Genomic DNA, 15,137 nt, shown 5'->3' with positions numbered 1-15,137 from the left:
GCAAAGCAGGAAAAAGCTGATTTTTTTTAAGGTATGGCTTTATTAATTGTGCCAATGCAAATCAGGACACAAAGCCCACGTGTGTTTATATATTGGGAAGTTCTGACAAATGAAAGTTTAAAACCCTCAACTTCAAAGGCACTGAAGACTGACCACGGCGCGTTCGAAGACAAACCTCTTTTTTCCAACGGATGCAGTGAGAACTTGAATTGTCAGCTGAAGTCCTGAGCAGAAATGTAACATTGAACGGCAAAGCAAATGAGGACCAAGCAGGCTCACCTGTCCCATTAAAGATAAGCAATAATGGTGGGTCGCGAAGGTTGGTTGGGGTGGGGGTCCTGGGCAAAACAGTTTGAAAAACACTGGTCTAGACGAGGTGGAAATGGGAAAGTTTGTTTCTTGTGGATGAGTGGGACGGCATTGTGGTGCAATGGTTAACGCTGCTGCGTACGGCACCAAGGACCCGGATTCGATCCAGGCCCTGGGTCACTGTCTGTGTGCAGCTTGCATATCCTCCCAGTGACTGTGTTTCACCCCCAGAACCCAAAGATGTGCAGGTTAGGTGGATTGGTCTCACTAATTTGCCCCTTAATTGGAATAAATAAATATTGGGTACTCTAAATCCAAAAAAAACAATTAAGGCAGAGGTTGATAAATTTTTGTTAGGCAAGAAAATTATGGGTTATGCGGAACACAGATCAGCCCTGATTTATTGCATGACGGAGCTGGGTTGAGGGCCAAATGGCCGACTTCTCCTGTTCCATATGTTTGGTGAACTAAACACGATTAATTTGTAATACCTCCTAGGAGAAGATCTTCTGGAGGAAAAGTGATTACAATACAGTCAGATTTTATCTTGGGTTTGAGAATGACGTACTCCAATCCCAAACAAAAATCTTAAACTGGACCAATTACACGAAGGGAGAGCTGGCTATGGTTGATTGAGATAATTATGCTGAAAGGTAGGGTGGTAAATAAAAAATGAGAAACATGAAGAAAGGATTCAATGTTGTTATGGCAGAAAATAAGTTAAAGACACAAGAACATATTTACAGTTACTAGTTCTTATTTTAAAATAAATGTAGAGCACTCCATTCTTTTTTTATTCAAATTAATGGGCAATTTAGTGTGACCAATCCACCTAGCCTGCTCATCCTTGGGTTGTGGGGGTGAGACTCATGCAAACACGGAGAATGTACAAACTCCACATGGACAGTCACCCAGGGCCGGGATCAAACCTGGGTCCTTGGCATTGTGAGGCAGCAGTGCTAACCACTGCGCCACCATCCTGCCCCTAGTTAACAGTTCTTTTATCAACATTTCCTGCAAGACACTGGCTGAAATACACTACGAGCTAAATCTCTTTTTAAGGCAACAATCCTTATAGATTTTCTAATCAAAACTTCCAGTAACATTATCACACAATGCCCTGTTGCTCTAGGGTAATTCTCACTCAAGCTCTCCTCTCTTGAGAGTGGCAGCAAACTGGTGTTCACCGGTCTGGCTTCAACATACAGTGGGCTGGATTTTCCAGTCTCCCAGCCACTTTGTTTCTTGGTGGTGTGCCATTTGCTGGCGGCGGGATGCTCTATTACCGCTGCTTGCCAACGGGATTTCCCATTGAAGCCACCTCTCGCAACCGGAGAACCTGGCTTCAAGGAAACTGATCATGGGACAAGGTGCTGCATCTTTGCCCCAATCACACGAAACAACACCGCACTGGAAGTGGCTGGCAAATTCTGTGACTGTGGATCCATAGTGATAGGCAATCTGCCCCTTGATGCAGAATGTGATGCATGCATGGGGAAAACAATTACCACCTTTTGGCTGACTCTAAAAACATGGATGGATTAAAAACCAGCTGACCTGGGGACCAACCTGATGGTTTATGGGTGTATGTTGTTGGTAACTTGCTCTATGTCTGAAACCTGAATGATTACAGCCATCAAGAAAAGAACCTCAAACATTTTTGCTATTTGTGGCAAATTTGGGGTATATCCTAGCTGGACAAATCATGTCAAAGGTAGAGCCAAGCTTTTGAGCAGTCATTAAGCCAAGGCGGCTTTGTTTAATCAGGCATGTCTGCAAGATGGAAAACAGTCGGGTGGCATGGTGACGTAGTGGTTGGTACTACTGCCTCATTGCGCCGAGGACCCGGGTTCGATCCCGGCCCCAGGTCACTGTGGGATTTGCAGATTCATCCCACGTCTGCGTGGGTCCCACCCCCAGAAACCCAAAGATGTGCATGCTAGGTAAATTGGCCATGCTAAATTGACCCTTAATTGGAAAAAAAATGGGTACTCTAATTTATTAAAAAGGAAGTCTACTCTTGTGTTCCAATGGGATTGATAATATGAACTCCAATTTGATCTGAACTTGGTGACAGTTTAGCAATTGAAACTCTGACATCATTCACCGCTTGTAGATTAGGCAGTAAATCCAGTCTTTTCTTTCATGTAGCATTGAGGACTGGTCTAGCTCTTTGACATATTTATCAGGATACCAACCCCAATGTCCTTGGAGCAGCAATATCCAAATCCAATGGCAAGAGAGAAAGCTCTGCTGTTGAAGTGTTCGTAGAACTGTTTGATGATATCTAAAAAGTCACGGGTGGAACCTTGGGAGTACTGGAGGTGTATTGGCATTGGCAATTCTGCATTGGCAAAACAAGGCATTTTAAGATGTTACGTTGTCTTTAACCAAGCTTTTGATCACCTGTCCTAAGATCATATATTGTTAATTTAGTTTTCTGACACTTCAGTTAAGTGATTTGGGTTGCTTTACTAAATGTGCTATATAAGGATGAATCCATCGGGAGAAGTAGGAATGGAATGGAGAGCGGAGCAGCAGGAGGAAGCAAAGATAGAGATATTTGGTTTGGTCTAGCTTTAGCATAGTTTGAAGGTATTTTACAACTGTTGCGGCGAACATTGGGGACACCGTGTTCTTCCTGACAAAGGTCTCGGCAAACATCTGAGGCCACGTGACGCCCTGCCCCACACACACACGCACACACAATATACCCTGTAAATAAACAGTTTGCTGCGTATCTACTGTTGGTCGCTTTTGATTCTTGTTACTGCTATAACTAAGGTTCATTTATATCGTCCACCACTAGTGAAATGTCATTTTTAAGACAGGGATGTTATGTCGACAGATCCTGGATAATGCAAGGATGTGGGTGCTTTAAGCCCATGCATTGTCATAATGGACTTCAGGAAAATGCTGACAATTCATTAGTGCCTTTTCTATTTTCTTTTAGTTTTGATCATGCAATGCACATCACAAAGTCCTATGTAAATGCAACAATGGATGATCTTTCTGTTACTTTTACTGAAATGAGAGGACAACTCTATTTACATGCCGGGACATTACTTCTCAAGATGGCACAACAGAATGAGATTCAATGGAAAGCAGTTGTAGATCTTGCAGCATTGTGCTATCTAATTGCCTATCAGGTATGCTTCTCCAGTGCCTTTGCTCTTGACCAATTGCCATGAAAATGTTGTAACTGACATTGTTTATAACAGTATTACTGTGCTAAACAAATTAATTTATTTCTAGGTTCCAAGACCCAAGCTGAAATATATAAAGGCAGACGAGACAAACCAAGAATTAATAAACTGGTTAGCATCAGACAGACAAAGTCAGTCAGGTAATACTTTAATTTTATGATTTGTTTCTCAAAATAACTTGTGCAGAAAGGTTTGTTGCACAAAATTCCTGCCAATTGACATTTTAGCAGATCAGTCTCTTCTGTTTTTATAGGGCATATGTTGATAAACTTGATGCTGGGAAAACCTAACTTTCACAAAGAAGTGGTGGAGACCTTTGCAAACAAAAGTGGCCAGACTGCATTAATTGAAGCACTATTTGGTAGTCGGATATCTGTTGAAAGGTCATTCCTGGCCTATGATGATATCAGAAATGTAACGGGAGAGCAACCAGATCTGAATGAACTCCTAAAATGCGATGATGGTAGGAAACTGAAGACTTGAAATATTCCTCTGCTTCATCTTTAGATTGTGGCGTAATCACTTTTGAATATCTTGGTTAGTTTTGTTGGGTATGTTCTCGCCAATGAGCTGTTGCTGTGCTCTTTCTGTGGTCTTTATTCCCCCTTTGAAATGGAGGGAGAGAAAGCCATCTTTAGTTTATTCGTAGATGTCTAATTCACTGGGGTAAATTAAAAGGTGATCTTTAATTATTTGGAAAATATTTAGCAGTAAAGCTAACCCCACATCAGACTATGATTGCAAATTACATTTTAGACTGCATAATTTAGGAGGATTCAATGCTTGTCTTAAATTTCCTAATGTACCATATGGTATAATAAACCTCAGTTTTGTAATTCTGGGCTTTCAGCTTCTGTTAAATTGCATAGTGGAAATCTGCAGCATCTTGCTTGGCTTGGTTTACATCAGTTTTCAATGGACCAATTACCTATGGTGCGGAATTGGCTGAAGCAGTTATTTCCTCGACTTCCCCAAGAAACATCACGGCTTGAAACCAATGCTCCTGAGACTATTTGTATTTTAGATCTTGAGGTAGGATTAAAGCAATCGTATTTTTAAAGTTCTACTAGAAATAAATAATCTTGGTCAGTATTATAATTAAATATTGTTATTTCAGGTTTTTCTTCTTGGAGTTATATATTCAAGTCACACACAATTACAGGATAAATCAAATCTTCACTACAGTTTGCACCAACCAAGATGCCTGCCACTGCCAATCAATAAACTCCTCTATACAGATCAACAGAGAGCTTGGTGGGATGCTGTTTACAGTCTGGTCTACAAAAGAGCAGAGTAAATATGCTAATGATTTTAAGAATGAATTAATTACTAACCCTAATCTTGGACATAGAACCAAAATAACCTTTATTATGGTGCCTTTTGTTTTTGTGTAGACCTGGTACATCAGCTAAACTAAGACTCTTGATTCAACGTGAACTTGGTACCTTGAGAGCACTAGAAAAGCATGGACTTCAGCCTGCTCTAATTATACACTGGGCACAAAGCCTCATTAACATTGTAAGTCTCAATTGCTGTATTTATAGGAGGAAATGGTACAATAAGACCATAAGACATAGTATCAGAAATAGGCCATTTGGCCAATTGAGTCTGCTCCACCATTCAATCATGGCTGATATATTTCTAATCCCCATTCTCCTGTCTTCCCAAAAAAACAAAAAAGTACAGCACAGAAACAGGCCTTTCGGCCCTCCAAGCCTGTGCTGATCATGATGTTCTAACTAAAAAATAAAGCCTTCTGCCCGTACTTGGTCCGTATCCCTCTACCTCTCCATAACCCCTGAACCGGCAATGAGCTCCACAGCCTTCTCCGGCAATGAGCTCCACAGATTCACCACCCTCTGGCTGAAGAAATCCTCCGCATCTCAGTTTTTAAAGTTTTAAAGGATCGTCACTTCAGTCTGAGGCTGTGCTCTCTCGTTTTAGTTTCTCTGACTAGTGGAACTATTCTCTCTGTCCTCGGTATTCTGTAAGTTTCCCCCCCCCCCCCAAAATATCCTTCTGACCCAGAATCCTCAACCACTCCTCGTCTGACCAGTCCTTCATTTCGGGGATCATTTATTTCTTTGGGAAAACATTTTATTGAAGATGCTTTCAATGTATAGATAACCCAGACATACAAAAGCCAACCATGGCAACTGGAAACAAACCCCATCCTCCCTACGTGCCCTCTAACAAACACCACCTTAGCCCTCTTTTACAGTCCCCCCCCCCCCCCCCCCCCCAAAATCTCAATACCCCATCAAGGAGTTGCTGAACAGCTTTTACCTGGAGGGAACCCCTCTGCACCTCGAGTGCGAATTCTGCAAATCGCTCACCCATACCCCTGACGATGGCGGCTCTGAGTCCTGCCAACACAACAAAATCCATCTCTGGGCTGTCAAGGGGGCAAAGGCCAACAAGTAGGTCTCTCTCCCCACCTGTACTCCCGGATCCTCTGACACTCCAATTATCACCACCACTGAACTCGGGGCATCTCTACCTCCAAAATCTTTGATATTATGTCTGAAATTCTCTTTCAAAACCCACTTAACATCGGACACACCCAAAGCATAAATGCACATGACTCGCTGGCCCCTTCGCACACCGCCCCACCTATCCATAATCCTGGACACCGTCACGTGGGCCCTGTGCACCACCTTAAATTGGACACGGCCTAGTCTTGCACATGACCTGCACCCATTCACCCTCTGCAGAGCTTCACTTCATACTCCAGTTCCCGATGCACCATCCAAGCCCTCCCACTTTCATCTAACCTCCTCTTCGGGAACATACTCTCTCTTCTTCAACACCCCATGTATATCTGCAACCCTGCCCTCCCCAATTTCATCCTAGGACAGAAGCTTATCCTGTAGCACTGGGGGCAGCAGCATCAGAAATGATGGCACCTCCTTCCTCATGACGTCTCTAACCAGCAGATACATGAACCCATTCCCCTTCAGCAACTGGTACACTTACTCCAGCTCCTCCAAGTCCGCAAACATCCCTCCAACAAACAAATCCCTAAAATATTCTACCCTCACTTGCTGCCACCCCCAAAAACCCGCACCAAACCCCACTGGTGCACACCTATGATTATTGAAAATCGGCACCCACTGAAACAAGCCTTCCAACCAAAGTGGAACCACACTGGTTCCAATCCCTCAAGTGCTGATATCACCACCGGACTGATCGAGTATCTGACTGGTGAGCACTGAAGGGGCGCCAACAACAGTGCCCTCAAGCTGATCACCTTACACAGGGCCTGCCTCCAACTGCCCCAAACAAACCATTCCTCCACTGCCCATTTCCTAACTCCGAGCCATCTGTATCCCAAGGTAGCAAAAACCCACGCCCACCAACCAAACCGGAAGTTCCCCAACCTCCTCTCCTGTCCCCGTGCATTAAATGGGAACTCCTCACTTTTCCCCATATTAAGTTTGTATACAAAAAAAGAGGTCAAACTCTACCATGATCCTGTCAAAGCTCCTGACTGGGTCCAAAATATACAGCGGAGATCATCCACATGCAAAGAAACTTGGTGCTCAATGCCCCCCCCCCTCAATGGCCCTCCGACCCCTCAAACCTCCGAAGCACCATTGCCAGCAGCTTAATCGCTGGGACAAACAGCAGCGGATAGAGCAGGCACCCCTGCCTTGTCTGCTGGTGTAACTCCAAAAATTTCCAAGCTGACCTTGTTCGTCCATACACGCATCTTATACAGCAACCAAACCAATTCACAAACCCTGCCCAAACTGCACCAACACATCGAACAAATAAGCCTACTCCACCTGGTCAAGTGCCTTCTTCACATCCATTGCCACAACCACATCCACATCTCGGCCCTCCGAGGATATCATTTAAAAAAAAATTTAGAATACCAAATTCATTCTTTTCTAATTAAGGGGAAATTTAACGTGGCTAATCCACCTATCCTGCACATTTTTGGGTTGGGGCGAAACCCACGCAAACACGGGGAGAATGTGCAAACTCCACACGGACAGTGAGCCGGGATCGAACCTGGGACCCCGGTGCCGTGAGGCTGCAGAGCTTACCATTGCGCCACAGTGCTTCCCCCTGAATCATCTAACTTAATTTGACATTCCATGCGCCATCTGTTCAAAGAACCATAGTCACCAGAAAATACAAACCCCCCCCCCGGGATAAGAAACCCAGCCTGTGCTATCATAAGATACCATTCTATCTCCAAACTCTCTCCCCTCAGGTCCTTGAATGTGATGGTCTCTCTCAAATCCATGCCACTTCCTACAACACACTCTGAGTCTCTCCAATAGGGATTTTACTCTGGCATAATATTGCCATTGTTAATCAAAATCACAGGTGGTATTTGACTCTGACTCTGCCATGCTTTTCTTGACCCTTCTGCAGTGATTATCTTTTTATCTTTTTAAAAATAAATTTAGAGTACCCAATTATTATTTTTTTAAATAAGGGGCAATTTAGCATGGCCAATCCACCTACCCTGCACATTTTTGGGTTGTGGGGACGAAACCCACGCAAACACGGGGAGAATGTGCAAACTCCACACGGACAGTGACGCAGAGCCGGGATCGAATCTAGGTCCGCGGCGCCGTGAGGCAGCAGGGCTAACCCACAGCGCCATCGTGCTGCCCTCGGTGATCATCTTTTAACTAACTTTGTGAGGTTGGATGTTTCTACTCTTACCAATCCAGATCTAAGTAGAACATCTCAAGCAATAGCTTCACTTCCTGCCAGTAATGATGTATCATTACTACTTACAGATTCATAGGTCTCAGCTATATTCTGCCCTTCAGCAACATAATCTGCTAGTGCATTCGCAACAGTTTGCTCTACTTCGCCCATGTCTGTCTTCACCCCTCTGCGTTTGGTGTTCAGCTTCTTATCCAATAACCTGCAATTTATTACAGGAGAAACTGAAGTCCGAGTCTTTAAGGCAACCCGCCCTGCCAATTCAACAAACCCCCTCCTTCCCCAAATACTGTCGCAGCTGCTGAATCAAAATTTGCAAGCTGTTTACTTGCTTTCTAAAGCAATGTTAAGGCTTTTGTCCTGTTGGGTTGGAACTTTGTGGACGTGCTGTTATAATTTCAAAAATTCCAGTGTGTGACTTTTAACCGCTTAAAAAAAAAAAAATATTGTTTTCTCTACACAGGGTAGTGGATTAGATTCCTACTATGACCAGAAAGAATACATTGGACGGAGTGTCTACTATTGGCGGAAAGTCCAACCTTTATTACAGAGCATCAAAAAAAAAAGGAGCATTCCTGAGCCCATTGATCCATTGTTTAGACACTTTCGTAGCAAAGATATCGAGGTACCAGTGTGAACATGTACTTTATCATTTAGTGTTGCCCGTTTTTGATCCCAACAGCGTCGCCAATACCGTTGCTGATATTAATGATAATGTTGGTGAACCTTATATCGATCAAATGAGCACACAACCAGTTAGTTAGTTCCAAAGATGGTGTATTTACATACACAAGAGTTAACTCGACATGCAAACACAATATCTAATATGAGTTAAACTACACCTATCAGCTACAATAAACTATACTTAACTTCAGGGCGACCGGCACTGTGCAAATGGATAAGGCCTGTATCTGGATTTCACTTGGCTGGTTCGAAGAAAGCTGCTCTGTCTCTGTCATCCGTCAGGTAGCGATCGTTGGTCTTGAACTTGGCTGGCTGTTCCTGCTACAATTGTTTTGGCACAGGCCGGATCCAAGAAAGAGAGAATAAATGGCTTTGCTCTCTTTTAGCCCTCTGGGATTTCGCCATCTTTGGGGCAGTCCTTAACCTTGGACCCAATAGCTTGACAGGGCTCTGATCACTGTCTTTGATTTCGGCCAATAAAGGGGCGAGTGCCTTGGTAGATGGGTGGGTCCTTAGAGGACATTGACCGTGGCATTTAGGCTTTCTGAGTAAAGAGAGTGACGCCGATCAGTCTGTGGCTGTACCGGTTGCTTGATTGGAGTCCTATTGTCCTGGGAAAATGGGCCATTGAAATGCAAACAAGCAGGGGTTTCAATCAGGCCTGGTGACCTGTGTTTCAGATACACATAGGCTCTGTATCTGTCTTAGTCCAGGGTTGCCCATAATTCCCATACAGGTGGTCATCTCAGATGGCTACACTAGGAATTGGAAACAGAATAATAGTAATAATAACAATTGCTTATTGTCACAAGTAGGCTTCAATTAATTACTGTGAAAAGCCCCGAGTCGCCAAATTCCGGCGCCTGTTCGGGGAGGCTGGAACGGGAATTGAACCCGCGCTCCTGGTCTTGTTCTGCATTACAAGCCAGCTGCCTTAGCCCACAGTGCTAAAACATAAATGGTTCCTCATTTGTTTGATAAGAGATCATTATGAAGTGTTGAAGGTTGCCCATAGTTCATCAATTCTCTCATACTTGCTATTTTCAGTTGTGAATTATAACTGATGTGCTGCCTAATTGTCCCATCAATAAACAGCAAGAGGGAATGGAAACTGCCAATCTTGAAGCTCAACAGCACCCACTTAAAAACAAGCTATTCAAATCAGTTGAAATCTTTAAATTTATGGCTGCCAGCTTGGGTGCTGAATTAAACTGAGCACTTGCAATTGAAAATAATGATGTGGAGATGCCGGCGTTGGACTGGGTTGAGCACAGTAAGAAGTCTTACAACACCAGGTTAAAGTCCAACAGGTTTGTTTCAAACACGAGCTTTCGGAACGCAGCTCCTTCCTCAGGTGAATCGCCTGAGGAAGGAGCAATGCTCCGAAAGCTCGTGTTTGAAACAAACCTGTTGGACTTTAACCTAGTGTTGTAAGACTTCTTATTGAAAATAATGTAAGTTTAGAAGAAAATGATTACGTTTCTGCATTTGAAAGGTCTGGTATTTTCTAAATGAAATGTCAGTGTCTTGTGTTGTGATGAGTTTTGAGATTGTGCTGATTCCTAGACCCTGTTCATTTAAGAGAGGACTGTTCCAGCCTTGCACTGTGTAGTTACTGTAATTTTTATAGGCTGTTCCTTAACATCTGTCTGGACTAACTTATACCCCTTCATTCTCACTGGAGAATTGCTGCAGATATAAATACAGACACCTCCACACCCAAAGATATGCAGGGTAGGTGGATTGGCCATGCTAAATTGCTCCTTAATTGAGGGGGAGAATTGGGCACGACAAGTAAAGTTATCACTGAATCCGCATTTGACCTCTGTGGAGGAGCTAATGTAGTGTGCAGCGAGTAAAATGTTGGAATAAATAAGTAAATCACTACTGGATGTTACAATCCCCATGGAGACTGCTAACTTTGAAAAAATATATTTGAATTTCAAGTAACTGTCAGGTCATCTGACAAGATACATTTTTAAGATTTTTACTGTAACAAACTAAAAGCAACATTGACTTACCAACTATTTAGATGGCATCATGAACTTTAGACTACAGAAATGATCCCCATGTGACTTTTAACATGACCGAAAGTCCCATGCCATGGTTGCACTTTATGCTGTCACTTAAGTACACACTTTATTCTCCTGGAAGCAGTCCAAAGCTATTCTCTGCTCCCAATGGCCTGTTTCCTTTTCCTCTCCCATCTGGGTAACATCTAATCCCTCAACTGACTTTCACTGAGGATTACATTGACAATTCCTATTCTAGTGTAGGCTGAGCGAAACTTCTAACTTCCTTTAAATTTGAAAACTCAGTCTCTTCGATCTGAGCAGAGACTTCTACCCACGTTCCGTAAGGTGAACAGTAGATTCAGTGTATCACTGCCCCTTACTCTCCCTCACGAGCAGAGGAAGATGATGTTTCTCGTGGGATTTAGTATCAATCTTGTTTACTTAAAATACCTTAGGTTGTGGACCTGTGATGAAATAGCTAGGATATGACTTGAATACCTACTCTTGTGTAGTGACACTGCCATTTTAGAAGTACACTAGCAATGGTAGTCAGACCTGCCCCAAATCAGAGGGCATCTTCAAGGCAATACAGCATATATAAATGAGATCTCAAAGCAGCACAGCCAATTTAAAGTAACATTCTTAAGTATCATTTAGGTCATAAGTTTACTATGACTTTCCAATTCTGTTTCCATTACATGGGATTCTTGAAATTTGCTTAGGCTATGAGTCACACTATGTGCCTTCATTTTACCGTAAGAACGTAAAGCCATAACTTTGCTTTTAGTGGAGCATGACCAGAGAATACTTAAGTATTGATGTTTCATTCCCTTTAATATAGATGGGTGCTTGTTTGGTTGAAGAGCAGAGAATTGGCATGGATGAGATTAAGCTGTTCTTCAACCCAACATGATACCGTTTTCAATTTTTTGGGGGAATGTTTTATTTTTTAAATTTAGCGTATCCAATTATTTTTTTCTTTTCCAATTAAGGGGCAATTTTAGTGTGGGCGATCCATCTAATCTGCACATCCTTAGGTCTGGGGGTGAGACCCACACTGACAGGGGGAGAATGTGTAAACTCCACAAGGCAGTGACCTGGGTCTGGGATGGAACCTGGGACCTCTGTGCCGTGAGGCATCAGTGCTAACCACTGTGCCACCCTGTTAGGGGGAAAAGTTGAGCTATGAGCTCATGCAAAATATGAAAAGTTTAAACTAAAATTTATGCAGCCCTTAATGGGAGGCATTTACACAGGAAATTAATGCTTTTGATTAAATATTATTAGAATAATATTAGATACTGAATTACCTTTGTTAGAACTGTATAAAAGAGGACTGTTCATTTATTTTAGGTCACTGAAGTTAAAGATTATGAAAAGGAAGTGGAAATTGCTTTTGCTACACTTGATGTAGTTGATGGAAAAATTGATGAGGCAATTGCTGCTTTTCAATCTATCAATAATATTGTTGCACATTGGAATCTTGCTTTGGTAAGTGACTGTAGAATCTATTATATTTATGAATATGTGTCTGCAAATGCTGATGTAATTTTCATTTTACTGGTCTTGTCAGATATTTCACCGGAGATCTGAGGAATATGAAAATGGCGATGAGATGGCCGCTGATGAGCAAGAAGAATGTAAAAATTGTTTACTCAGCAGCAAAGAATACCTCAGAAAGGTCCTAAATGAAACTGAATCTAATGTCGTAGCTATTGACAGTGTAAGTGTCCATGAATTAATAAGTTGTGAAGTTGAAGATTCCATTGTGAATGAATTTGAGGTTATTTAAAAAAATTACACTCTGTTAAAAACTAAGTCAATATTGGGCTGACAGATAAATTACTGAAACCAAAGAGAAAATGCTGGAAAATCTCAGCAGGTCTGGCAGTATCTGCAGGGAGAGAAAATAGCTAATGTTTTGAGTCTATGATGTGGAGATGCCGGTGTTGGACTGGGGTGAGCACAGTAAGAAGTCTTACAACACCAGGTTAAAGTCCAACATGTTTGTTTCAAACGCTAGCTTTCGGAGCACTGCTCCTTCCTCAGGTGAGGAAATCCTGGAAATTCCTGGAAATCCAATCCTCACCTGAGGAAGGAGCAGTGCTCCGAAAGCTAGTGTTTGAAACAAACACGTTGGACTTTAACCTGGTGTTTTGAGTCCAGGTGACTCTTTGTCAAAGCTAAAAGACAGAGAAAGTGGGAAATATTAATACTGTGAAGTGAGAATGAAAGATGAGTCATAGCCACGGAAACCCAGGGAACTGGGGTGATAGCCACAGAAATTAAGGGGAAAGAGTGCTGGCCCCGGAGAACAAAAGATGTGAAAGGCCAAACAGCAGAGAAACTAACATCAGAGGGTAAGCTGTGACAGATGTAGATGTGGGGGGAGGGGAAGGGGGAAGCAAAGGGGAGAAAGGGTAAGGAAAGGTGGATAAGATGGGGGGATAAATAGATATAAAGAAAGGCAAGAAAGAAATGGGAAACGACAGTTAAAATGAAATGGGATGAAAACAAATAGGCCGTTTCCCTGGGTTTCTGTGGCTATGACTCGTCTTTCATTCTGCTCCACAGTATAAATATTTTCCACTTTCTCTGTCTTTTAGCTTTGACAAAGGGGCATCTAGACTCAACCTTAGCTCTTTTATCTCCCTACAGAAAGTGCCAGATCTGCTGAAATTTTCCAGCATTTTCTCTTTGGTTTCAGATTCTAGCATCCACAGTAATTTGCTTTTATCCAGATAAATTATTGAACTTTTTGGGTGAAATGATGACTAATTAGAATTTAGTTCTTAACTTTTAATAATTGTCATATTTCATGCAGGCTTAATAATAATTTTCAATTCAATGGATCCTAAAAGGCTCAAAAGGATTATCCAGTAAAGAGCTGAGCAGTACAGACCTGGGAAAGTTCTGGGCTTTGCACCTGATCTTTGTTGATTTAGACAATTTCCACTTTGGCACTCGGGAGGGTGTCCAAATTTGATCTCCGTGTCCATGGTTTAAGCAGGAAAATCTATCACAGTTCCTGTTTCCCATGTTCAGCATCCATTGCAAGTAGATTTTGGACGAAAACCCAATCTGGCAAGTGTGTGAATGGTCTACTAAATAGCTTCTGGGCAGTGTCCTCCAGTCTTGTACATAGTAGTAGATCATTTAACCCCTCAAGCCTGTTCCATCATTCAGTGAGATCATGGCCTGCACCATAACCTATTTACCTGCGGTTGCCCCATATTCCTTAATTTGGTCAACAAAGATCTATGTATTGATCTCCTATTTAAAATTAACTGTTGATCTAGCATCAGTTTGCATGTACAGTATTCCTAACTTCTTCCATCCTCTGTATCATAGAATCCTTACAGTGCAGAAAGGGACCATTTGATCCATCGAGTCTGCATTGACTCTTCGAAAGAGCACTCTATCCATATCCAATCCCGTCCACCCTGTATCCCCATAACCTAACCTGCACATCCTGGACACTAAGGGCCAATTTAGCATGGCCTATCAAACTAACCACATCTTTGGACTGTGGGAGGAAACTGGAGCACCCGGATTAAACCCAGACAGACACTTCGAAAATGTACAAACTCCACACGGACAGTGACCCAAGTCCGGAATTGAACCTGGATGTCTGATGTTGTAAGACAGCAGTGCTAACCACTGTGCTACCATGCTGCCTGATGTGCTTCCTGATTTTACTCCAGAAAGACCAGCTTCCATTTTTTTAAGGAAGTACCTACCTGGTCCTAGACTCCCCAAACAGTGGTAAATAGTTTTGTACTTTATCTGTGGCCCTTAGTATCTTGACAAATTCCTTTTAAACTTCATTCCTGGAAATCCAACCCCAATTTTACCCTTGAAATATAACTACCATTCTGGTGAATCTACGCTGCAGTCCTCCCAAATATATCCTTCCTACTGTCTGGTGCACAGAACTGTTGAGAGTACTCCAGGTGTGAGTGAACCATGGGTCTGTATAACTGAAGCATGGTTTCTGCCCACTCCATTCTAGCCTTCCACACACAAGAACAAGGATTCCTGTTGTCTTTTTGATTATTTATGTCCATGAGATCTTAATCTATGTACCTGAATCTAATGGTCCTTCTCAGCTGTGTAACCATTCAGCAGCCCAAAACCATCTGTGCAGACATTGCACAATTTAGCCTCTTAACCTACTGTGTGTGCATGGCCATACTAAAAAGGGACCAGATACTTGAGCAACCATTCACACAAT

General features: G+C 42.5%; 1 protein-coding gene across 3 annotated transcripts in view; it reads left to right on the top strand.

Moving 5' to 3' along the window:
- ranbp2 (RAN binding protein 2) overlaps window positions 1-15,137 on the top strand; it is a 75,595-nt gene that overhangs the window by 16,432 nt on the left and 44,026 nt on the right. For all 3 annotated transcript variants that reach the window (XM_038817874.1, XM_038817875.1, XM_038817873.1), the window contains exons 7-15: window positions 3,263-3,458; window positions 3,565-3,655; window positions 3,769-3,978; window positions 4,366-4,547; window positions 4,633-4,808; window positions 4,910-5,033; window positions 8,668-8,829; window positions 12,257-12,394; window positions 12,477-12,626. In XM_038817874.1, the coding sequence (XP_038673802.1) occupies window positions 3,263-3,458; window positions 3,565-3,655; window positions 3,769-3,978; window positions 4,366-4,547; window positions 4,633-4,808; window positions 4,910-5,033; window positions 8,668-8,829; window positions 12,257-12,394; window positions 12,477-12,626 (1,429 nt within the window). The remainder of the gene's footprint in view (window positions 1-3,262; window positions 3,459-3,564; window positions 3,656-3,768; window positions 3,979-4,365; window positions 4,548-4,632; window positions 4,809-4,909; window positions 5,034-8,667; window positions 8,830-12,256; window positions 12,395-12,476; window positions 12,627-15,137) is intronic.

This window comes from Scyliorhinus canicula, chromosome 14 (assembly GCF_902713615.1).
Source record: "Scyliorhinus canicula chromosome 14, sScyCan1.1, whole genome shotgun sequence".
NCBI classification, from domain to species: domain Eukaryota; kingdom Metazoa; phylum Chordata; class Chondrichthyes; order Carcharhiniformes; family Scyliorhinidae; genus Scyliorhinus; species Scyliorhinus canicula.
The sequence above is the reverse complement of the archived record's forward strand: the minus strand, read 5'-3'. Positions and strand labels throughout refer to the sequence as shown.